This window comes from Corvus kubaryi, unplaced genomic scaffold, assembly GCF_017639235.1.
Source record: "Corvus kubaryi isolate FWS band 111438036 unplaced genomic scaffold, C.kubaryi_AGA036_p1.0 37232, whole genome shotgun sequence".
Classification (NCBI taxonomy): Eukaryota; Metazoa; Chordata; class Aves; order Passeriformes; family Corvidae; genus Corvus; species Corvus kubaryi.
Window position 1 is genome coordinate 3,274,562 of NW_024581066.1, and position 24,501 is coordinate 3,299,062.

Sequence of the window (24,501 nt, forward strand, 5' to 3'; positions counted from 1 at the left end):
AGAAAGAAAAGCCCTAAATGTTTCACCAAAATATGTCTTCCTGTACATGTAAAGAGCATCTGCTAAAAACGGTCCGAACAAACCTCAACCAGCTCTCCCTGATGCCTCCCAGCAGGGCATTAACGCCAAGAGCCGCTGCCCTTGGGGCACAACCCCAGAGCCACCACAGCAAAGGGAGCTGCACGTGGCTGGGGAGAGTCAGCTCAAGCCCACCAGACCCAACAGTTCTGCACAACGCTTTAGGCTTCAGCAGGGACCACACCTGCTGCTTCTTAAGCGTGGCACTGCCCAGGTGCTCGGCAAGGCAGGCTCCGGCACCCACTCAGCAGGTCACAGAAATCATCGAGCATGATACACTTGCCCTCCTGAGGAGTATCAAATCGTGCTAGCCCAGAGGACACTCACAGTGCTGCCCTAGGATAAGACCCAGAACACAATACATCTAATGTAATCTGACAGGATAATAAGTATCTTTTTCATATACTGCTCTGAGGGCAGAGAAGCAATTAAAAATAAATAGTGTCACTGGAACAGGTGCTTTCTAGGATCTGATGCAAAGTCAGCTCTGGCTGAATGAACAAGTCACCCTGAAATGGAGCATGAACTCAGGCAGATTCTACAACAATTTTTAGCCACTTTTAATGCCTTTCCCACAAGCAAAAGGAAGAAGGATTTATCAGGGATATACATCACACGTATTATTATGCTGTGTGGCTATTCTCACCAGGGAGAACAAAAACCTCTCTGAAATGTCACAAATTGGTTTTCAAGATCATGAGAATAATTTTAGATTTAATAACTCTCTTTAGTATAGCCTTACAATCTGGTATAGAAAATGACCTCAGAAATCTTTTGAGTTCTGCTTGGATGAAGTAATTTCAGTCTTCTGAAGACATTAAGGTGAAAAGAGAAAAGAACAAATTAAGCTGAGAAGGGAGAAAGGGAGAAAAAAAACAGAAAAGAAAAAGATCTAATCATAGAGCAGTTCCAGCAACCTACACATGAGAAAGGATACTCTTAACATATGAATTGCTCCTTTATCCCACCTGCATTACCTAGAAACCTTGAAGTAATTGGAATTTGATTTTTATTAGCTTGGAACATTTTCTCTGATATCAGTTCATAAATTCTAAGTCATAAAAGGAGAAATAAACACATACTTAAAAAGGTAACTTACAAGAACACAAAATATGTTAATATCTGCCTTTAATCCTAAATAGCATGTATCATAACAGGAAAAACTGCCTTAAGGAGACTCTAGAGCCCTCTGTCCTAAACTCCACAGAAAATAATTAGATTTAACAGAACAAAGAGTAGGGAAAAGAGTAGGTTTGTGTGTTTGAACAAAACAAGTGGAAGCCCAGACCTATTTGATACAATGTAATTAACAATGAACTATCTACTGGGAGTAATACAGACAGAACAAGACCTAAACAGATCATGAGTTTTGTCACTCATTTATTAATATGTGAAGATATTCTTTATAGCTGAAAGTAAATGCAAAACAAAAGAAAAATTGTCCTTTTTATTATTATTATTTGGCACCAAAACAAAGGAAAAAAATTGTACTCTGTACAGGTACTGAGGAACTGTGTCAGTACTGTACTGTTAATACACTACCTTTTCCATTGAAATCCATTTCGAAAAATGAAAAATAAAAGGTAGTATAAGTAGAATTTCTTCTTGTGCAAGTGTGTTGAAGTAGTGATTTCCCTCCCTGGCTTTGGATGTTGAATGGACTTGCATGAGGTACACCAGGTCTTTGCAGTGTCCAGTCAAGAAACTTCAATTGAAAATGTATTCCTTCTTTTGATGCAAAAATAAAAATGACTTCAAATAGAGATCATCTGAAAAATTAGGAGGTTTTGTAGCTCATTCTCTGTATTACTCAAAACCAAGAGGAAAACAGTCACTCTAGAATTATTAAGGTTGGAAAAGATCTTAAAATCACCAAGTCCAACCATTAACCCAGCACCACCCTGTTCACCACTAAACCACGTCCCTGAGCCCCATATCTGTAAGTCTTTTAAATACCCCCAGGGATGGTGATTCTACCACTTCCCTGGGCAACTTATTTCAATGCTTCATAACCCTTTTGATGAAGAAATTTTTTCTAATATCCCACCTGAACGTCCCCAGGTTTGAAGCCATTTCCTCTAATTCTGTCACTTACCTGTGGGAGAAGAGACTGACCCCCATCTGGCTACAGCCTGTTTCAGGTGGTTGAAGAGAGCAATAAGGTCACCCCTGAGCCTCCTGTTGTCCAGACTAAACAGCCCCAGCTCCCTCAGCTGCTCCTCATAGGACTTGTGCTCCAGACCCTTCACCAGCTCCGTTGCCCTTCTCTAGACTCGCTCCAGCCCCTCAGTGTCTTTCCTGCAGTGAGGGGCCCAGAACTGAACACAGGATTCAAGGTGTGTCCTTGCCAGTGCTGAGTACAGGGGGCAATCACTGCCCTGGTCCTGCTGGCCACACTATCCCTGATACAGGCCAGGTGCCATCGGCCCTCTTGGCCCCCTGGGCACACGCCGGCTCATGTTCAGCTGCTGTCACCAGCACCCCCAGGGCCTTTCTGCTGGGCAGCTTTCCAGCCACTCTGCCAGGGCCTGCAGTGCTGCAGGGGGTTGTTGTGACCCAAGTGCAGGACCCAGCAGCTGGCCTTAGTGAACTTCATACCTTTGGCCTTGGCCCACTGATCCAGCCTTTCCAGATACCTCCTCAGAGCCTTCCTACCTCCAGAAGATCAACACTCCGCTCAAACTGGTGCTGTCTGCAAACTGACTGAGGTAGACTTGATCCTCTAGTCCATCATGTTGACAGAAAGCATTTTTATGCCAAGTGGAATAGTTATTTTGTAAATAGAAATCTTCAGTTGCTCTTTAACAGGCTTGTTTTCAAAATCTGAGCATCTTGTTCTGTTTAGACATTTAACTATTATGCTTGTCAAAGTTTGTTTATTAAATAGAAACCAGTCAATATAAACCTTGCTATGTTCAGAACCCACGCATCACAGAGAAAATCTCCTCCACAATTAGCCAGGGGCAAAGCACTTCCAAGGTAAATGAATGTAAGCATGTGCTGCAGTATGCTTATTTAACAGGGCTGCAAAACCCTACATGGTTAAATAGCAGAGTAGTTGAAAGAAAGATTTATAAAACAACAGAAAAAATCAATTGTGGGCCCTTTTTCACAACTGGAGAATAACCATCTAATGAAATTGAAAGCAGTGCATGCAACACACAATAATTGTTCAATATATATAATTATTGTATACAACCAGATTTAATCTCTGAAACTCAGTGTTGCAGGGTACTGTTGAATTCTAAAGCTTTGCATGTCAACAGGAAGATTCAGCTCCTCTCCAGGATACAAACCCTTATCCAAAACAATCCAAACAATATCTAAAGCAATCACAAACACTGCTCAGGTATCATCACCTACTTGTTTTAGAGCAGAAGTGGTCAAAGCCTCCCTATAATCAAGAAGTGAACTAAACAGGCTTTGCTACTCCTGTCATATAGAACAGCAAATTCCTCCAATGCAAATCCAAACACAAAAGAACAAGTGCCTTTATTATGTATGACTCTGAGGAGAAGAGAAATGACCAAAACAGCATCACTGGAATAGAATGCAAGACAGAATCTGCCTTGAAAACGCACACAAACAGAAAGCAAGAAAATCCTTCCACTTATTATCAGAGAAAGGCAATATTGAAAAAAATTATCATGACAACAGTTTTAGTTTTAGCTTGGGAAGCATGGAAAGTAGCTACCATTGCTTTCCTTTCCACCTTGTTCTGCAGTCTCTCTAAAGAGATAGGGCCAAACCCACAGCCAGAGGCAGGCACTATGCCAGCTGCTACCACTGCTTCAACGGATATTGGAAAAGCCAGTGAGACAAGGATAATTGCGGGCATGTGCAAACTCTGTAGGAACCCTAGCATGACTATCAGCACCAACAAGCAGGAGAAGAGGCTCAAGTTGAGCCTTGAACAGCTCAACTTACTGTTAATAAATCAAACGACCTTGGTTCCAATAGTTTGGATAGCAGACAATCTCTTAATAACTGTAATTTCTTCTGTTTCCCAGATTGCCATTTTTAGAGTTTATCAGTCAATTCCAAAAAAGTCAAGTAAGTCTTAACTGACGTTATATCAGAGGCTAGCCAAGATTTATTCACAATAGATCAGCCATTAAAATGTACTATTTTCAAATTACAATAATCTAATTTTATAGATTCAGTGTCTAATGGACCCACAGCAAGACAGGCAAAATTCCCAGACTGCTAAGCATATCCTCCTAACAAGTGTCATCCATCAGGGCTGCCTAACAACATTATTGTGGATGTCTCAAGAGAATTATTTCCAGCACATACCAAGCACAAACTGCAAAGCCTGAACTTTTCACAGTCATTGCTACTTTTTTATTCCTTTAATTTCAATCAGTTGCCATTCCTTTTAATAGGATGGGTACCATCAATCCCTCCAGCAATCAGAAGAAAATATGCAAAAAAGCCTGATTTTCCACTCCTGACTTATTTTTGTTACAAAACCCTCAAGAGAAATGAATACATCAATAAAGAGTAAGGTCATTTTGGGAACACATGCAGTAAGTATTCCCCATATAATAAGAGTTTAAGGAATGGTTTATAGAAGAGGAACCTCATGTTGAATTACAACAAGCAGATCAGAAAAGCTGCATTTGTGTTCCTGAAAAATCCAATCACAACAACAGAGATGTAAGCTTTACTGGAAAACACCATTTGCAACATACCTCAAAGATTCCTCTCTCAGGCTACAAAAAGCTCTAGACTCTAAAAATGTCTTCCTCTTACGTTCTCTTTCTCTCTCTTAAAAATCCTATTTTTTGACACAAGCTCCAAAACTTTCTAGCCAGAGAACTTTTCTAGACCACAGTTCTATTTCAGGTGTATTTTCCTTTAAAATAAAAACACAGAAATTAAATTTTCCAAAGAAAAGGGCCATTAACAAACCATCAGCAAAGTTCTCAACAGCATCCCTTCCCATCAACATTCTTTACAAAATCAGTTAAAATCAAAAAAAGAATTCTATGCTCATACATACAAACTTACATTTGACAAATACTTCAAAAAAAAAAAAAAAAGGATCATCTGTTACCATTCTGTCTCAGCACATCCTGCAAATTTAAGCCCCTCCTTCTGAATGTCAGTGAAAGTACTCACACAGCAGAAATGTAAGAATTCAATAACTCTTGTCTTACTTATTAAAAGCGCTTAGCCCAAGTACTAAATACATGCCATTGGCAGCAATTGATTTGTGACACTTCAGTTGAGTCTGCAATTTATTTAACACATAAAGGACCCTGGGTTCATTGTGTAGGGAAGTACTCAATGTTAGCAGGTAGGAGCTGCCAGCACTTGGATACTGTTATTAGAACTGGTTAAGGCAGTTTTTACACACAGCATTTATGTGCTTTCTGGTTCAGGCATTAGTAGCTAGATCACGCACTTGAATCACTCTGTGAAAGGCACCTTAAAATAGAGCTGGGGTCTGAGTTCACTTTTATCCCTGTAAACGCAGAGCAGTTTAATTGACTCTTATGTTTAAAGTCAGAGTGCTGAATTTAGTCTCAGGCTCCTCTAACACAATCCAGGAGGGGACAAGACTGACACATGTGAACCAACAAAAAACACTGAGCAAAGGCAAATATTCTTCGGAGGGGCAGATTGCAGTAACCTATACAAAAAGACAGAAGAAATTAATCTCTCACATAGAAAAAATAATATCCCTGTTTTTCATAGCACTGTGTATCATTTCTACTCCATCTTTTTTTCCCTTTGAAGAATACAAAGTGAAGAAGGTGAAGTCCTTCCTTGGCTAGGCACAGCTACCCAGAACAAAATGGGAACCATTAGTTAATACAACTAATAGGAAACATGGTGCAGTAGTTTCCAAGTGTGTTGAAGTTGTTAGCAGCACATTAAAGCCAATGAGCAGAAAGACCTTCCCCTCATCTGACCTAGTTCTGTCAAAGATTCACACATGGAGACAGTGGGTGTAGAGGTGCCACATGCAGTATCTTCAAAAATTTTGGAAGGCAACATCTCACAGTGAAAGACACCTAAGACCTTGATGGGGAAAGGAAAGCTGGTTGAACTCTAGAAAATTCAGAGAAGATATCAGAAGGTTGCCCAGACCTGTAGGCGTAAAACAAAGTGAACAAAACTAAACCTAAAAACAATTCTGGGAAAAAGTGCCAGAAGGACAGTTGGTTTCAGGACAAAGCTACCTGATGCTGCAAGTATATTCCATCTGAAAGGAGATACAGACTTAAAGAATCCTCTTGGTTTTGGGTCGTTTCTTTTTTTTTTATTAAGTAGCATGCAAAAAATAATATAAAAACCCATTACAATTGAAAAACCATAATCACATTTTCTGGATTCTGAATTAATGCTGTCTGCAGGGTGACAGGTGCAGTATAAAAAGGCACTGTCCCAAAAGAGTTGTCACACAAAATGAACAAAGAATAGCAGAAATGATTACCGAAGGCTCAAAGAAACATTAATCTTTCATTAAAGTATTCTAAAATGCAAATGTCAATTACCTCCTACCCGCTGTACACCTAGTCATTGGTAGCTCAGTAGATTCTGCACAAACAATGGAACAGGGTGCCCAGAAAGGCTGTGGAGTCCATCCTTGGAGCTACACAGAGCATGAGTGTGCACATGCCTGAGCAATCTGCTGTAGCTGACTGTTCTGAGCGGAGTCACGGACTGGAGGATGCCCAGAGGCCCCCTCCCACTCCAGCAATTCCATGATCAGATTAGAATGGATTTCTGAGAAGTTATTTAATAATGACTGGTTTTTTCTCAAAGTGGATTAGCGAGGGTGCTCTGTATAAACGTTAAAGTCTTGAAAGAACCCAAACAGAATACAACTGGGAAGGAAGTCTACAAATGATTTTTAAGTCAGCTTGGTGGACAGAAGAGGATCTGGGACAGTATGACCCAGGAAAAGCAGTGGTGATCACTAATGAACAGATTCACAGAGTAAGCTGACAGTGAGTAGCAGCAAAATGAGATTCAGTCTGGAAATGAAAGGCCCAAAAAATGAATCACCTACTTAAATCAGTTCTGTTTTAAGAACCAAAAGTAAAAAGATATACACAACCATGGCAGGTGTCTGAGGCAAATCTTAATTCAACACTGTCAACACTCGTCTCTCTGATCATATCACCAATTTCCTTCACAGTTCATAGGTAAGCCACTGTGTTTATAAGGGAAATGCAACAAACAGGAAATAGAAAAGCTTCCTCTACACAGAAGAGACAGCAATCTTAGGTCAAGAGGCATCAGTGACCTTTCTGGAGAAAGAAAGAAGTGCTCTTGATGAGACAAAGAATTGGGAACTAGGTGATCCACCTCAGTAGTTAATCACTGAAACTTAATGGGCTTTGGCTCAGGCTTACAAAATAACTGATCTAACTCCAAGGTCTTGCTCAAAACATACCACCTAAAATAACTTGAAGAAGTGTCCTTTATTTTGTGAAACTAACCTCCCAAACCAGAAATTCAAAATGAGAAATCATTTCTTCCTCTGTTAGTTGCTCTTCCCAATACCACAGGACTATGGCAATTACTTCATGCCCTTATATAACACACATATGTTCCTTTCCACCCCAAAAGAGAAGTTTTGTTTGTTACCTCTTACCGACAGTTATTTTGACAGTTCTTTTCTGAGAGTCCATCCTCATCTTCTCCCATAATATCCACTGCCGAAAATATCAGTGCAACCAGAATTGCAAAGCAGCATACCAGTGCAAAGATCACAATGCATCTTTGCTGGGACTGAAAGAGATTAAGATTAAAAAAGTTTTAATGGCATGAGCACATTCTAGTCAACTACTTGAGACTAAAACTTTTACATAAGATCTAAATTTCTTTGAAGACCATACTGCCATAGCTGTCAACATGAAACACACCTCAGGATGAAAACACTCTCAAAACTGTCCTTCATGTATCACCTTGAGATGTATTTTAAATGTCTCAGACACTGTTAAATAATTCATGTCACAAATAATATTCATAATTTAAACTGCTTTCTGTTTGTACCAGAAGGAAAGCATTATGCATTAAAATAATGACTCCTACATTAATGACGTATTTTCTGATTGTGCCTTGCAGGTAAAGTACACATTTGGGATGGCACTTAAAAGTTTCATTGTGTTTGGCTGAAATAAAATGTCATTGCAAAAAGAGCAAAGTTTCTTTTTTTGCTACAAAAAGTACCTGACATTGTCAGTATGACTGTCACAGCCACTCAGACACTTTGGCTAGTCCTTGCCCCACAGTATTTATAATATGATGAAAACAATTTCACAGATGATAGATAGGATTCAAGGAAACAACAGGAGGCTGTTGCTCAGTATGATCGGTAATGCCCTCCACATCTCCGATTAAATATTAAAACATGGCATAGCACTACGTTATGAAATCTTGCAGTAATAAATCAGATGCACCTGGTAGCGCCCTAGATAAATGTGAAATCTCCTAAAGCAGTCTCTTGACATGCAATTTACATAAAGGATATTCTATTCTGAAGCCAAATGTTCAACAAATATACTGTGCATTTTTCTACTGAAGTAAATTTAAACAAGACCACACACATAAAAATATCAATGTCTAATGTCTGTTTCCACAGTTATTTTCTTAATTTTCATTACTGCCCTGTAATTAAAATGTCACATAGAGGAAAAAGCCTCATAAAGGAATGGGAAAGGGGGGAAGTGCACAGGAAAGCATGGAAAGTGTAAGGGAAAGGAAACAACATCATGCTTGCAGCTGATAACCAATTTCATAGAATTTCTATTGTTTCTGACATTTTGTTTAAGAGGCTGTAAGTTTCAGAGTAATAAGAACATTTTCCCTTACACATAAAGAAAAAGTCTAACTTCTTTTTAAATAAAAAAACCTCTAAAACTTCCCAGCTAGTGCACTTCTCAGGAGAAACATGCTCATGTTTCATTTCAGAACAAATCAGATATAAAGATTTTTATTTCAGTCTGAGAAAATCCAAAACACAGCAAATGTCTTCTTCAGACAAACAGGAGAAAACTCATCTGAAATTTAGTGAAAAATGTATCCTTTTATCTAACAGTAACACTGAATGTGTGGCTGAGGTTATATGCATATTTTAAATATAATGCACATTAGACACTTTTATACATTTCAAATATATGTTTAAATCTGTATTTCTAATATATTAACTAAAATCTTACAAGAAAGCAGCATAAGAAAATGTTCCTCAGCCATAAAAAAGCCTACTTAGGAAATAAATAAAATGTGGGAAGTTTTTTTTCTGCTGCTAGGTAGAATCATGGCAACTTTTGAAAAGAGTTGTAAACTACTGCACCTGGGTGTCCAGAACTAAGGCTGCACATTGGGACTTAAGAGAAAATTGTTAAACGCTGTCTCACTGCCTCATACTGTTGGGAAGAAAAACTAAAAAGTGCCAGAGAAAAGTAGGTATTCAGGTCTGGGACATTGCTCTATGCCTTCTCCTCATCAGGCCGCTTCAGACTCCTGTTAAGATGACCCTTGTCTCATGCAGTTTTTTTGCAGTACTGCAAGTGTATTCACAGAAACTGTTTGATGCAGGTTCCTCCATGCACTGAATGTATCACCACGGCAGCAAGATAGCAAAGCTGTTCCCATAACCAGCAAATCAAAAAGAGCCTGGGCTCGTTTTCTAGTCCCTAAGAGCAGTGGATGTGACCCAGCAGGGCTCACAGCAATAGGGCTCTTTTTCCTCCCAAATCAGGCTAACTGCAGCCATTCTACACACTGGGACTAGCTCTGAGTTACTCTGGATAAATTTGTAGCACAAGCATCCTAGCTGCCACATGGTGTGAAAAACTTCATACTATTGCTCCAGGGAATAACTCCCATCTTCTTGTTACGCTGCCATGCAAGCTGCACAACAACTACACAGAGTAGTGGGATCACTGGACCAGCAGGAACCACATCAGCCTTTGACGCTGGGCCACTACACGCGGAGACAGCAGGAGATGCTTCACTAAAAGGTGGCCACAGTGTTGTAAGTCGTAACACACCTCTAGAAACCTCTTAACATTCTTAAAGCTTGAAGGCCAAATCCATGTAAAATCTACAGTGTACCAACAATAATATGGTATCACAAGGAGGAGAGGGTGTGGGGGAAAAAAGGTAGCTGCAACGGATGCTTTAAGTTCAATACCAGGAAATTTTATGGTAGCAATTTCTAGGTGCTCATGTTAAAGCAATATGGAAAGGGGAAGTCAAAATAATTCTGAATGGATCCTCCTAATCTAGCATTAATTTCCATTCCACATAGTTTTGGGGAACATATTCAAGGTTTCTTGACTTCTGCTTTGTAGCTGAAAATCGTATGAAGTTTAAATCCCTGCTCTTTCATGTATACAGCTCATCAAACTCTGCAGTTGGAGTGACTGCTGCTCCCTGTAAGCAGTACAAACTCACTACCATTAGTAAGATCACTGCTATTCTACAAGCACTAAAATAAAGACAGAACCACACAAACCTATTTTACTGCTCTTATTTTCAGAGCTCCTTTGTATTATGCAGTTGTCTTTGACAACTATAATGGATTAATTATTTCACTTTTTCTTAAGTACCAGCTTAACAGTATGATAACAAAGAGCATAGGGAACCTTTTAAATCAACATTCAAAACCCCCCTGTGACTACAGCAGTTTTTATTTAAACTAAGGATAATACAAAATAGTAAATAAAATAAAGCAAAAGTTCCAAGTTTGTGATTCTCTTAACTCTAAATTTTTAGCCACAGGTCTGAAGGGTCAAGTAAAGACCAGCAAAAAAAATTAAAGAGAATAAGGAGGATTTAAAGAAGTTTCACAGTTGATGTTGAACTTACTCCTGCTGAGTGGTGGGCTTTTCATTGCTTTTAATTCTATATATTACATATAAATTAATGTTTGGAAATTGCTTACATTCATATTTATTCTAGAAAAGAAAGAATAAAAAATAGCTGCTTGTATCAAACAAGTCTTCTGAGCCTACCTTTTCACAACAGTAATAAGTCCTTATTTTCACACACTTTGCCATAATGCTGACAATTTTCAAATAATCTTTTCCTAATTAAAACAGATTAGGACAGACCATATCCCTGGTCTATTATACCATCTATGAATGCCTCTGTCTGTGTGTATGTGCAAGTAATAGCAGCCTTCAAGAAAGAATCCAAAATCGAAGAGCTCACACCACCGACAGACTAGAAGGAACATGCTAGGCTGCTCTTCAGACCCCTGTGTCGGGGGGCTTGGGCAGACTTTTTGTTTGATGCTGTCTCATGGCACATCCCCTTGGCAACTGGGATCCCTCTGAGCTTATCAGACCTATGCTTCTTTTTGCTCCAGTAAATGCATTCATCAGTGTTCAAACTTTCAGTCTTCAACCCTTAATTACACAATACAGGGTCGTGAGGGATCTCTAAAACTTATGCAGTCCATCTGTCCATATACATAGTTATTTGTACGATTATTAATTCTGACAGTTATTTGTTTAACCTGTCCCCAAAAATCCACAGTTGAAAGAGATCCTGTAGTGTTTTCAGGCAACCACATCCCATATCTAAGCCCGACTGACACCTAACTTAAGTCTCTTATGCTGCAACAATTCTTTTTTTCCTTCCTGTACTCATGGAAAACAGAAAACAGAGCATTTCATTCTTTCTTTTACATATTTAAAGGCTGCTACAGATGCTAAGAGGCCCAGGGCCAGACCACCTACTAGCTTGACTGTACTGATGTGCAAGCCCAGAAATTCTGTTGCATGAGAGAAAGATTTGTTCAGAGCTTATGGAAGATTGGGAAAGAAACTCCTGCAGGAACAAGGACTATCAAAAATACCAAGAGTAAAACATGTTCCTTTCACCTGGCTCAACTAGCTTAAACAATACCTAAGTTAAAATAAATCCACCAAAATGCTGCATTTACTAAAACAAAGCATGGTGATTTTTCATGCTGTTATACCTCTAGGGAGAGAGTGAGAAGAAAAGCAAAATCTGAACAATGGGTATGCAGTACAGTACTATTCAGACTAAAGTTTAATCTGGGAAGGACCTGCTTGTTCATTATTAAGAAAAAGGATAGTCTATGTCAATTAAGGTTATCAGAGCCTGTGATACCCATGCAGAATTGAGAATGAGAGCAAGAAAAAGGCCTCCATTGTTACTGCACTCACATTGCTCAAAAGCTGTTATGAACACTTTACTGGTTCCTAAAGCTTTCAGTTTCTTCACAAACAACAGGCATTTCTGTGAGGCTGAGATTTTAATCAGGAATTTATTCTTCCTCCAATGCAGTACAAGAATGTCCTCTCCCAAAACAGGAGCCATGAAATTGCAATGCTGTATCTACAGAGAAAACTGACTACATAACAACAAAACATGTCATGGCTTCAAACCTGTGCTTCATTTTTTTTATACCTATTTAAAGACTAAAGAAGGCAATACTTACACACCACGCTAATACAGAATTTATATCTACTTGTCAGAACTGCTGAGGCTCTAAGAGGCAGGTTTTCACATATCATAATCTGCTCCTTCCCGCAACACAGGTGAACACAAAAGTGACAACAAAAGCGCTCGTCTGCAACACCCATAACTGTTCACAGCCCTTACAGAGCTGTTTGTGAGTCAGGTTCTATGGCATGCTACAATACGCCTGCCAAAGAGAACAAGGAACTGGACTTCAAGAATTAGCAATCATTCCTGGATTACCCTTGGTTCTTAAAATCGTCATGTGTGTTTATTAGAGAAAAACATTGCTATAAATACTATTTCTCCTTAATCTGGAATCTGAGTACACTAATAACCTTCAATGTAGCCTTGGATCTCCCAGCTAGTATGATTAATGCCAATCAACAGTTAAAATCCTCTTAAAAATAATAGGAAGGAACAGATTCAAGAGTGTGAAGGGAAATTAAATATTTTAAAATTGGCTGGACCTAGTTAGCTTTATCCTTGGATATTTAAGGTAGTGGCTGAAACTAACAGAGAACCTTTGGGACTCATCTCTGAAAACTCACAAGTCTGAGTGAAGTATCAGAAGACTGGAAAAAGCAAAAGTGTTACCCATATGCAAGAAAAAATGGTGAGCAGACAGTAGAAGTTGGGAAACAATAAGCTAGTTATTTTCGCTTCAGTCTCTAGAAAATATGTAGATATCTAGAAAGTATGAAGCTTTGTCATGCAGAAGTCACATCAATCAATTTTGATTTCTAGCTTTCCTAGTCACAAGCCCTATTATTCTGCTGGAGAGCTGAAAATAACATATACTCTCACCTTTAATAAAAACTTTCTTACAAACCACAGCAACTATTACAGGAGAGGTGTAAAGCTGGTTGAAATATCAAGCTCATTGAAAAATGGGAGGACATTTTAGAAAAGACTCAGAGGAATCTGCTGTGTATCTGTTTTTGTTCATGTCTCCACTAACAATCCAACTTATGGAGTAGAAATGAAGAGTGCTTATTACGTTTTCAATCAAAACCAAAGCAGTACGAATTGAAAGCATGCTGGAAAACTAGATTAAAATTTAAAAATGTTCTTGACTCTTTAGGGAGTATGTCAACAAAAATAGGTTAAATTTCCATAAAGGAAGATAAAAGAGCTACAAGCAGGTAGGACCAATCAGTTGTCCATATACAGGAACTGAGAAACCACTAGAAAAAAGAATAACCAAAATTATTAACAGGCTGAAACAGATGCTTCAGAGGAAGACAGACAAAAAAAGGGTAGGAGTCCATAGTTTGGAGAGTAGAAGAACTATGACCAAGGGGTACAATATCTACACATGAGCATCAGGTATAGTGAAGGCAGAATTATTCATCAAGCATCACAGTAAGAGATATAGTGGATGTTTATTGAAACTTCCGGGAGTCAAGCTTCAAAAAGATAAAGTACTTTTTATGAAGATGATATTAAGCATCTGGAATTTGTTGCCACAGGAGGCTATGAAAGCAAACAGCAGCAGGAGGTTTAAAAAGAGTTTAGACAAAGCCTGCAAAAATACATCCTCATAAGATGCTAGAGAAAACAGGCTGGGATGTGCTCTCTACTAGAGATGATGGGAAACATGCCATTGCCCACTGGTAGGCACACAGTACAGGCCTGGAGACGCTGTGAGTCCGAGCTGCAGAATGTATTTTCTACATTCTTAAATAGTTTAATTTTTCCACAGAAGGAACCAAAATTTATAGCAGAGAACAACCTGGCCATGTCACATCATGCCACATTGCGTTGACTTAGGCTTCTACATCCTGCTATAATGCCTGAACTGCATGCAAGGCAAAAATAATCCTTAACCTCTACTTCAAGTTGGCATATTTTGTTCACCTTTCAAGACTGCATGCAGACACTTTAAAGCAAAATCAACAGTAAATATTTAGGCCTACGGTTGCCACTGAAACAAGAAAACCACCAATTAATTCTCCAACCAACACATCCTTTAATATGTTTTCCAAGCAAACAAGAAGACACACTGTCCAGCAATCTCCCTGGCTGGCCAGTTTCTTTTGAATCTGTATTTGAAAGAAAGATTTATATCAATCTAATTATCTCAGACATTTTACAAGATCCATATGCAGGTAGATTTGGCTGAGAAAGACACAAATAAGTGCCTCTACCAAGGGAAAGACGGTCCACCACACCCAGGGCTCAGTAGCATGCAGCCTCCTGGAGACAGGGGTGGAGGAATCACTGCCATGGGGGAGTTGTGGGCCCTGAGCACACACCCAGAGAAGCAGCTGTATTGGCTTCACTGCTCTCTGAACAAACGTTTGATCCAACAGCTCAGGCACATAACACATGGACCGGCACATGGCTATAAATAGAAAACCAATAAACTACTTTGGAAGAAATCCAAGGCTTTAGAGGTTACTTCTCTGGACCTCCTCCAAACAGGGTGCTATACTGCAGACGGATATTAACATTCAGAACATGAGGTCTGTAACAAAAAAGGGTTTCCAGCACATAACCAGCTAACCTCTGATGCAATTTGTTGACCACAACTGGCATAAGAGAAGGGATGAAAAGCCTGACTATATTTAAGTGTTCATGTGCCGTTTTCCCGAAATTGGGCCCTGAGTTCTCATCATGGTATATCGACTCAGGCTTCAGCATAATGTAAGGCAGTATTATTATTTGGCAATGTCAAAAAAAGCCATTGTCCACCCTAAAAATAACATTCTACTCAAATCTAATGCCTCCTACAAAGAGAAAAAGAAAGAAAAAAGCTATTGAACAATCTCAACCTGGCCTGAACAGCCAATTCAGAAGACTATTAATACTTCATCAGTATGAAAAAAAACTGTAAATAGGATTTCTATATTCCAATATATCTTTATGCATCTTTAAACCTGGACCCTCTAAGAGAGGACTCCTACTGCAGCTAGCATTACAGCCCTTACTTCACCAAGACAAAACCAAACAAAAAAAAAGCAAAAATTGTGTTACAAACAGGTATACAAATGCTGTACCTAATTTTATGTATTAGATCTTTTATGTACAGATAAGAGACCTTCTATGTACAACTTTAGTTCACAAATATAATTAAAAACTGAACTCTTGAGAAACCAGGCGAAACCCAGCAACTAATCACAGAGCAAACAAAGATTTGGTCTATTATTTGCTATCAAGAGCTGGATCCCATAAGGCAGCATTTTGAGAAAGAATTAAATCGATAAATACATCAAGATGCAAACCATTAATATATTGCAGAACAGTCCATTTAAAATCAATTATAATCATCAGAGGACAGCTGGTGGGGGGGATATAGCAGATGATAAAACGACTGGCCTATAGGCTACATGTCCTGCTTCTCTCAACACCTAGTTTAATTTTGATGCTGACACTCTTAAATCCTAATGAAAAACTAGACTGAAATATCAGAATCTCTAAAAATGAGAATCTTCCATGGACCCATGGACACAAAGCAAGGAGTTGCAGTAACTTGCCATATTGCATCTGTCTCTAGCCAGCAATTCTCTTGTTTTCAAAATCAACAGGGGAAAGAAATAGTCTATGGCACTACTCTCTTTTCCATACTTTGCTTGCATTCATCAAAATCACATTTTTCTACTAATCCTGTCTCATGAATTTCTTAAATCTCTTCTGGAATGAACTGTTTATTGTACATGTTCAACTTTCAATCTAAATTACATTCCTACTAAAATGAAATTGAATGCTTTAAATTAAAAAGAAGGGGGAAATTGTATTTTTTTCTTAGTTGCTGATTAAACATGCTCAAAACTTTTTCTCTTAGATATTTCAGACTAATTTTAAATGTCTCACCAGGAAAGGGAGGACATCCTACATTTGAAGTACTTGAAGCCATGCTTTTATTTCAGGTTTTAGTTCAGCTTTCATTTTCATTTGGTCACTTTTGAATACAAAAATGAGCTGGAATGCAGAAGTTTCCATTGGCTACAATGACTCCAGAGTGATTTCATCCCAATTCCTCTGGATCAGTCTAATACATGTTGTTCTGGCAGCATAATTCTGCACCAAACTAGGCAGAACTGCAGTGACTAAGACAGCTTTAGCTTTTCAGGTAAGGCTCCTAAAGGGCAATATGAAACAGATATAAATGCTCAAAATTTTAGTAACAACCATGTCATGCTATTAAAGCATGTTCCAGTATAAAGACAATCTGTTTAGATGGCAACATCCAGATATTCAGTACATTTTAATAGGCTGAATACAGGATAGGAAGCACTTGGGAACAGAGGACAGGACAGGGCGTGCTCTGGCAAACTATGGTATTTACCACTGAAACATCAAAGAGTTTCAGACTCTGACAAAGGAGATCAACAAAATGTTGGGCAGCTATTTTGTGAGCACATGATAAATAAATTTTTATGTGCTAAGAATTTTTTAAAAGAAAATACAGTAAACCTAACAATATCAGTGAAAGCATGTCTGTGACAGATCACTCCGTATCACGGAGACACCCAAAAACCACTGAGACATCTCTGTGTGTCTTACCCATACGTGTGCCATGTTTCCTGAAATCAGAGAGCAGTTGTAATGTAGATTCTGGTTCCAGGACAGTTACCAATTTGTCTCTGTGTGTCTGTGTGTGTATATATATATATATTCATTCCTAAATATGTATATTTATACACACAAACCGACATGTAATAATGACCACCAACATCCAACATAAATCTGTCTCTAAACCACAAGGACAAATTAGCAATAGGCAGTGCGAAGTAGCAGCATGAAGGCAGACCAGACTCTATACAGATGAGTACACTGATTTACACTAATTTACATTACCATTATATTACATTACAATACTCCAATTTACAAATGGCAATGCCTCTGTTATGCTTAAAAGTAACTATAATTTATTTTAGTACATTAGTAACTCTAGAAAAAAATTGTAGAAAAAAATTGTAGTAATGTACTCAGTTAAGTAACCTAAGACTTGCTGACAGCACAGCTTCAATTACAAAAGTCACTTTCTTTCAAAAAAGTGTTTTATATAATAGTGCTGCTAATTAAGAGAAACCAAGTGAAATTTTAAAGGAATGAAGAAATTTTATTCAGTTTGCATATGTCATTTTTGACACATTAAATGATCATATGTACAATCAGCTCAAGCTTCATGCACACAGCTTTTGTTTTGCTAAGATACTTTCAAAATGAGACAAGAGCAAATAAAAGATAAAAAAAAAAAAAAATTGTGGCTGCTGGCACATAGACTCCATCAGGGAGGCTGTGAGACACAAATCTGAGCTCAAGTGAAGTTCTGTAGAATTAGAAATTCATCACTACCTGGAGTATGTGTCTTCTTTTCCAAATTAATGAGGCAAAATACTTTACGTTAAAGTTTTAAAATTAGATTTTAGCATTTAATCCTGTGATTGGAACAGGCTAAGAATGTATCTACCCTACCATCAACTACAGCATCATTACATTAAGTTCCAACAAAGCAATAATTCTATAATCAAAGGCAAGTGGTGCAACTGAACCTGGAGGGACTAACTCATTTTGTTAGATAAATCACAAATTTCCAGTTTCATAAAGTGTAAAAAGCAAATTAAGAATATTTCAATTTTTTTTTTTTTAAAGTTTGCTTTCACTCATTCTGACAAGACACACTTAGAGAAAAGTTTTATTAACTCTACTATAAATTAACACAAGTTCAGGAAAAGAAATTATCTCATGTGGGAAGCATTTAATTTTAGCTCATTCTGAATTTTTAAGTACATGTTGAACTAATAGATTTGCCATTCGGCCAAGAAGTTAATTCCATTGTCAAAGAGAGCACAACCAATGTGACATTCACAATAGGAATTATATTCTACTGTAAAGAGAGATAAAGGAAAACAGAGGTTTTGATCTGCAGCTAATCAGAGATATAAAGGTAAACTAGTTAATTATAGTGATTAAGTGTATCCGATCTATGCTTTCTTTCCTACGGCAGACTCAGGAGGTAATTTAGGTACCATGGTTTTTATTCTACAGAATTCTGTATTTGTATTAAATGACAGTGTTCACACGTCTATATTTTAAGTAACTCTACTTGATTGAAAATTCCTTTACCGGCTGAAAAATATGTAATATTATGAGTAAAGATGGGACTGCCATACTGACTTCAGCTTCCCTGAATCACAACAAATGAACAAATATTTGAATATTTACAAAGACAATACATTTATAAGCACACACAAATATACAACAAGAAAGCAAACAAAAAAGAGCACCAAGAGAAATAAAGACAAGAAACAAACAGCAGCAGACCTTTAAGACCTCCATCTTCTACTTCCCTCTACCACAGTCTCTTTCCGTGTGAGATCTGTTCCAGTGTTCTCAGAGTTCCTCATAGTTGTAGAAGAATTTTTTCTACTCCTAGTGAAGTTGACACATACCATTATGGGTGGAGGAGATAAAGGTACGAGAATCAAGTTAACCGGGCAAAGCAAATTGTCCCTGGATGTTTTCTTTTTTCACTATTCCAACGATATTCATCCTTTCCCCCTTCCCTGCTTCACCAAACAGCAAAAAATAATTAATCACTGTCATGGTCTCACTCCAACTAACAAGCCCCCACTCTATTCTGCCATCTTACACATTTCTGCCTTCATACGGAGCAGACAAAAGTTGTACAACAAGGACACAGCTTTCAGAACCAGCAGAAGATAATGGGTATCTTGAGGGGAGAACAAAAAAATCAGCACCAGCAGGATCTAGTTTTGAAGGGTCAGAGAGATTATTTTTCTAGAGAGAGCTGCAACCAGGTTCCTGCAGCAGCAGAGTGAAAACTACTGTATTCTGATTAACTTTTCACCTCTCACTGGAATTACCAGATACCTCTTCCACCAGAAGCAACACTCCCTGCTGTTTGCCCTTCCTGTGCTGCCTTATCTCCATATTAATAAGGTCAGACTCCTTCTGGTATGTTGAGATATCAAGGTGTCCTGATTTACAGCATTTTGTCAGGTTTTATTTAACAGCCTTGTTTTCTCATTTGCTACCTTTGTGGAAAAGGCTTTGTCCTACTCTTTTCTTTGTTTAATATATTACTGTAGTATTCTACTGAATTGGGCTCATTGCCTATTGTTCTATTATCTAAGTCTGTTTATAGGATAAATAAAATCGTTTTTAAAAATAATAATCTCCACAACAAGATATATAAGGACAATCTATCAACATCATAACTGAGTGGGCAGACATGTTAACTTGGCTTCCTATATTTTCTTCCTTCAATGGTTTTTGCATCCAAGTAGTTAAAAAAACAGATAAAACAGAGCCCCATTATGTAAAACATTTTCCATTACCAGGTGGCAGAGATTCTCTTTCCCTCAACCCACCTTCAAATATCATGACACCTGACTTGAAAATGTCTTGAAGACCTCCTCCTTTATATTACATAATGTTTAAGTCATTCAGAAGTTTAAGTTATTCAGAAGGAAAACTATGAATGCACAGGAATATACATATTTACATGCGCAGCCTTGACCACAAAAGTCTCAGTTCAATAGGAAAACTATCTTAGAGATTAAATATGATAACCAACATATATGACTGGTTAAAAAAAATGAATTAAAATATCTATCTAGGGACATGGTTGTTTCCATTAAAACCATAAAATGTTCTGGCCTACCTGAGTGTGTGTCTAGTTTTATTATTGTTTCAAAGTAGGCAATCATTACATATTTTTTAATGATTGCCAACTTGGAATTTTAATCATTCTGCAAAATGAAACATGGAATGAAAGTACAGTGAAATTCTGTCTTCTTATTCTCAGTTCTGTAGCAGACAACCCTAAAAAAGTAAAAATAGTGGGAGAGATGAAGACAAACCTTAAATACAAAACAGCCACAGAGCAACTTGACATGGTGGTGGCACACATGCCTCAGAGAAGTTTCAATGTTCCTGACAGCAGAGGAGGTGTATTGCACCTCACCAACAGAGATGCTTATGTACCAGACAAAGTTCCAGGAAAGACTGACTGCATGCCAAACAGTGCCACTAACCATTATCACCTTTCATCCTACTCTGAAGTCCAATATTTTTCTGGTGCTGGGGATTTTTCCACTCCCTTTCTTTTCTGACAGCAAACTTCTTTGGGAATACTTTCTTAGGAGGAAAAGAAACCAGCTTATTTGGAATAAAAGCCTCTTATGGCAGGCTATCAATTGATGAAAATTGCTATGGGCACAGGTTTGTCTTACAGTACCTTACAAGCCCTTTCTAAATTGAAAAATAAAGTGCAGCTTAAGTTTTCAACACAATATCAGGCCCTAACACAGCAAAGCTTCTAGAGAAAGGTAGAGAGATTTATCTGTGAAATCTCAGTCTTAGGCTGACAGTCTCATTCCCAGTCTAGAAGTAGCAACAATTTAGTAGAAGCTCTCACTCAAAAAAGCAGCCATTTTGTTAAGTTCTATAAAATTTACACAGACATCCACATTTATTTTCCCACACTGTCAGAAATGTTCATAAAATAATGTTCCAAGAGGTCTCAAAATATGAAAGTTTCCTCATTTCTCAGAAAGCAGCAAAATGCTAACTAATTGCTAGCATTTTGGAAGTAATTTGAGATACGCAGATTTACACAGTCATATTAATTTGCATTTTAAATTATCTCCTGAAAGCAGTAGCTGCGTAACACATGCACATTGTACTTACAAAAACAAGCTTAGTCCTAATATTTTTTGCATGTGTTGCTTAAGGCCTAAATATATTCCATATGAATAAAAACCAATACAGTGTTCACTGCGTATTCTGGTATAATAACCTATAAAATTCAATTAAAATTGGGTACATATTTGTTTTCTGAATGTGTAATATTTTAACAAGTATAATTTTAAGCAATGCACATAGATACTCTACTCCTCAAAAACAGCAAACTCAGTATAAATTGATAACATTTCCAGATTACTCTGTGTTACCCTGTGTCTCTGTACACATTTGTTGAGACAACAGTGATTCCCACAATTCTTCACATGCAGATTCCCTCTGTATAGGAAATGTAACTCTAATGGCAACAGGCTTGCTTTTCTCAGTTTCCTAGCTATTTATAAAGAAAATTAATTAAATGTTCAGTGGTATAGACACACTAGGTATGTGCTTCTTCCACAGCACATTCGAAACAAACTATTCTTACTTTTTCCTGAGATAATATACAACATTTCAACATGACAAAACAGACTTACTGCAGAAGCTATATGAGAGGCCAAGCATCTGCTCATACTATCAGTTGATTGATACTCTATATTCATGTCTGTGTAGAGATTATTTTTTAATTACAGGAATTTATTCTCATATTAATCTATTAAGAGATTTTCACAAGAACAGTTACACAGAAAGCATTGCCCCATAAACTGGAAAAAAGTTTCATTTTGTTGAATGGCATGCACTGCATGAACTACTGGTAGCCACGCAAATCAACAGATAGCTAGAAATCAAGAGCCACAATAGAAACCCACAACTATTTTTAATCACAAAATCGCAATTGCAATGAACAGTAATATTTAATACAGTTCAGTGTGTCAGCTACAGATCACCTACCATAATTTTTTAGTTATCAGTGCTGTCCAGACTACATCCTAACATATTTCACAGCGAGAACTTAATGATCTAGGGTCAAAGTTCCCTTTCCTTGTAAGTGGAGAGATATGGGGAAGATGCACAGACCTCACTACAACCAATCTTTCCAAACACACAGCAGAGATGCTTGGAATATGTATTCTAAATATACAGCAAAGGACAAAATTTTGTAGCAACTTTGAGCTAAAGACGTGCGTGCGCATGCATTAGAGACAGAAATGTCCACAAACACACCAATGACACTTGCTTTGCAGTAAGCTCAGCACACTTGTTACATTCAGTAAGGAGTCACTGGGGAGAGGATTGCTCTGAAAGGCTATGTTCACCCACTAAATAGCCACCATGCATGCTAGCACACTCCCAAGGCAGATTTAAGTCACAGTGTGAGCCATGATCTATGACATTTCTCACGTTCCCCATTTTTGTAATGATGACAAACTTCCCATCAGCTCCTGCCTTTCTTGGCTACCCACCTTTCTTTTGTATTGAATTTACTATTGGCTTTGAAAAAGCCTCTGTGTATAATAAGAATTTTGCCACTGTCTTTAAAAGGAACAAGGCTTAGCTAAACCTTCAGAAAGAATACAGATGGATTTATATTGCAAAAGCCAGAAATACACTTTGAATAAAAATGTGATAAATTTCCTTCAAATCATAAAACTGTAGCCCTACGTTTTCAGGGGGCATTAAAATGCAGACTATGATCACATAAAAGTCATTCATTCTAAACAACCTTTTCAGGGATAATATGCAATTCATTGCTTAAATACTTTGCCTTTTCTCCTGTCTATTCTATCTGTCTATGGAAACTCCAGTTCCCTATGGCCCTAAAGGCATAATTAGATATATGCCCAAGCCAAAACTTGCCACTGAGCTCAAATTCAGATTTTGCTAAGGACATAAAACGGTGGCTATAATCTACTATATTAATTTTGCCACGTTCATATCTTACAGGCAGGTAGAACACTCATAGCTCAAGTACTTCTGTTTATCATGGTTCTCTGCTAGACAAACCACTTGATCCCATTTTGAGATTACACTAAATATATAAAGAAACACTATTAGATATGGTGTAATGTCACCAGCCTGATTCATACTTTGAATACAAAAGCCTTGATCAAAATTTAATTGATGCTTCAAAGCATCTGGCATTTCATGGAATATTTAGATACTACCCTATTACATATTACCCTATGACATATTACCAAGAATAGATTGCAGTTTCATTTTCCGTTGCTGCTAAGACTTTAATATGTTTATAATTTTCTTTGTCCTATTCTTCTCTATATTCTTTAGGGACATTTCCACAGCATGCAAAAGTTCTAGAATTTGTTTTTCTTATGATGATTTTGCACCCCTTGGAGAAAAACCAAATGGCAAAACAACTCCCTTTGTCTGCTAGGATTGCAAGGCTCTATTTCTTTCTAAACATTAGCTTTGCACTCAGCTGCTGAGCTCTTTACTGAGAAAAAGTGAACAACCTGAACGATAAAGTGTTACAGTAACTTCCTTTTCTGTTTTCAACTGTGTTCTACCATATACGTACTGCTATAATAACCTTACAAAGTCCATAGACTTTCTTCAAAATTTGTGCTAATACAAACATGAACAGAACTTGGCCCTCGTTGTTCTTAGCTCCTTCATGGCTGAAACATCTATAAAGTTATTTAGTAAAGATGAAAACATTTTAATACATGTCATTCTGGTATATCTGCTTCTTGCATGGTTTTCAGCTCAATTCTTATATTAAAAAAACCAATGGGTATACTGGAAGCTAACTAAGCTTGCTATCTCAACTACATATTAATAATAAACTGAGGTAGTTTGCAAAAACTTATTATAAAGCTTAGCAGTTCTGCTTGAGAAGCATATAAACTTTTTTATTAAACATGAGGGGGAAAAAATAATTAGTTTCCATCAAAGCTACAATAATTCAAACTAAAGAAAATTACCTAGCAATTTATAAATTCAATAAATATGCTCGTGCTTATCCAGAGATCCCTCCAAGGACATTGCAACTATTTGCTGTATCTGCAGAAATTAATATATTCCCTTTCTGATGTATTGTAGCTGTGCAAATTGCTTTGTAGATGGCAAGATTGGCAATTTATCTCTTTGCTATGTAAGAATGGGCTCAGAGACTGTAAATGATTATTTGACCAAAAGCATCTCAGGTTTTTTGGCTTGATGCAAGAATTTTCCAGTACTCTGTTCTCTGTTAGACTCTGAAGAATCACAAGCTGAAAGAAAGCAGCTGGGCAATCCTCCTGACTGAAATGAAGATCTACACTTTTGAGAGAGAAGAGAAACTATCTGAAGGTTAAAAACAAAAAAAGAAAAAGAAAAAGAAAAAGAAAAAGAAAAGAAGAGAAGAGAAGAGAA

At 37.6% G+C, this 24,501-nt stretch overlaps 1 protein-coding gene across 3 annotated transcripts in view; it reads right to left on the minus strand.

Moving 5' to 3' along the window:
* PLD5 (phospholipase D family member 5) overlaps positions 1-24,501 on the minus strand; it is a 176,878-nt gene that overhangs the window by 95,427 nt on the left and 56,950 nt on the right. For 2 of the 3 annotated variants that reach the window (XM_042022993.1, XM_042022994.1), the window contains exon 2: positions 7,691-7,827. In XM_042022993.1, the coding sequence (XP_041878927.1) occupies positions 7,691-7,827 (137 nt within the window). Of the gene's footprint in view, positions 1-7,683; positions 7,830-24,501 lie in introns of those variants that run through there. The other variant, XM_042022995.1, reaches the window with a different exon arrangement.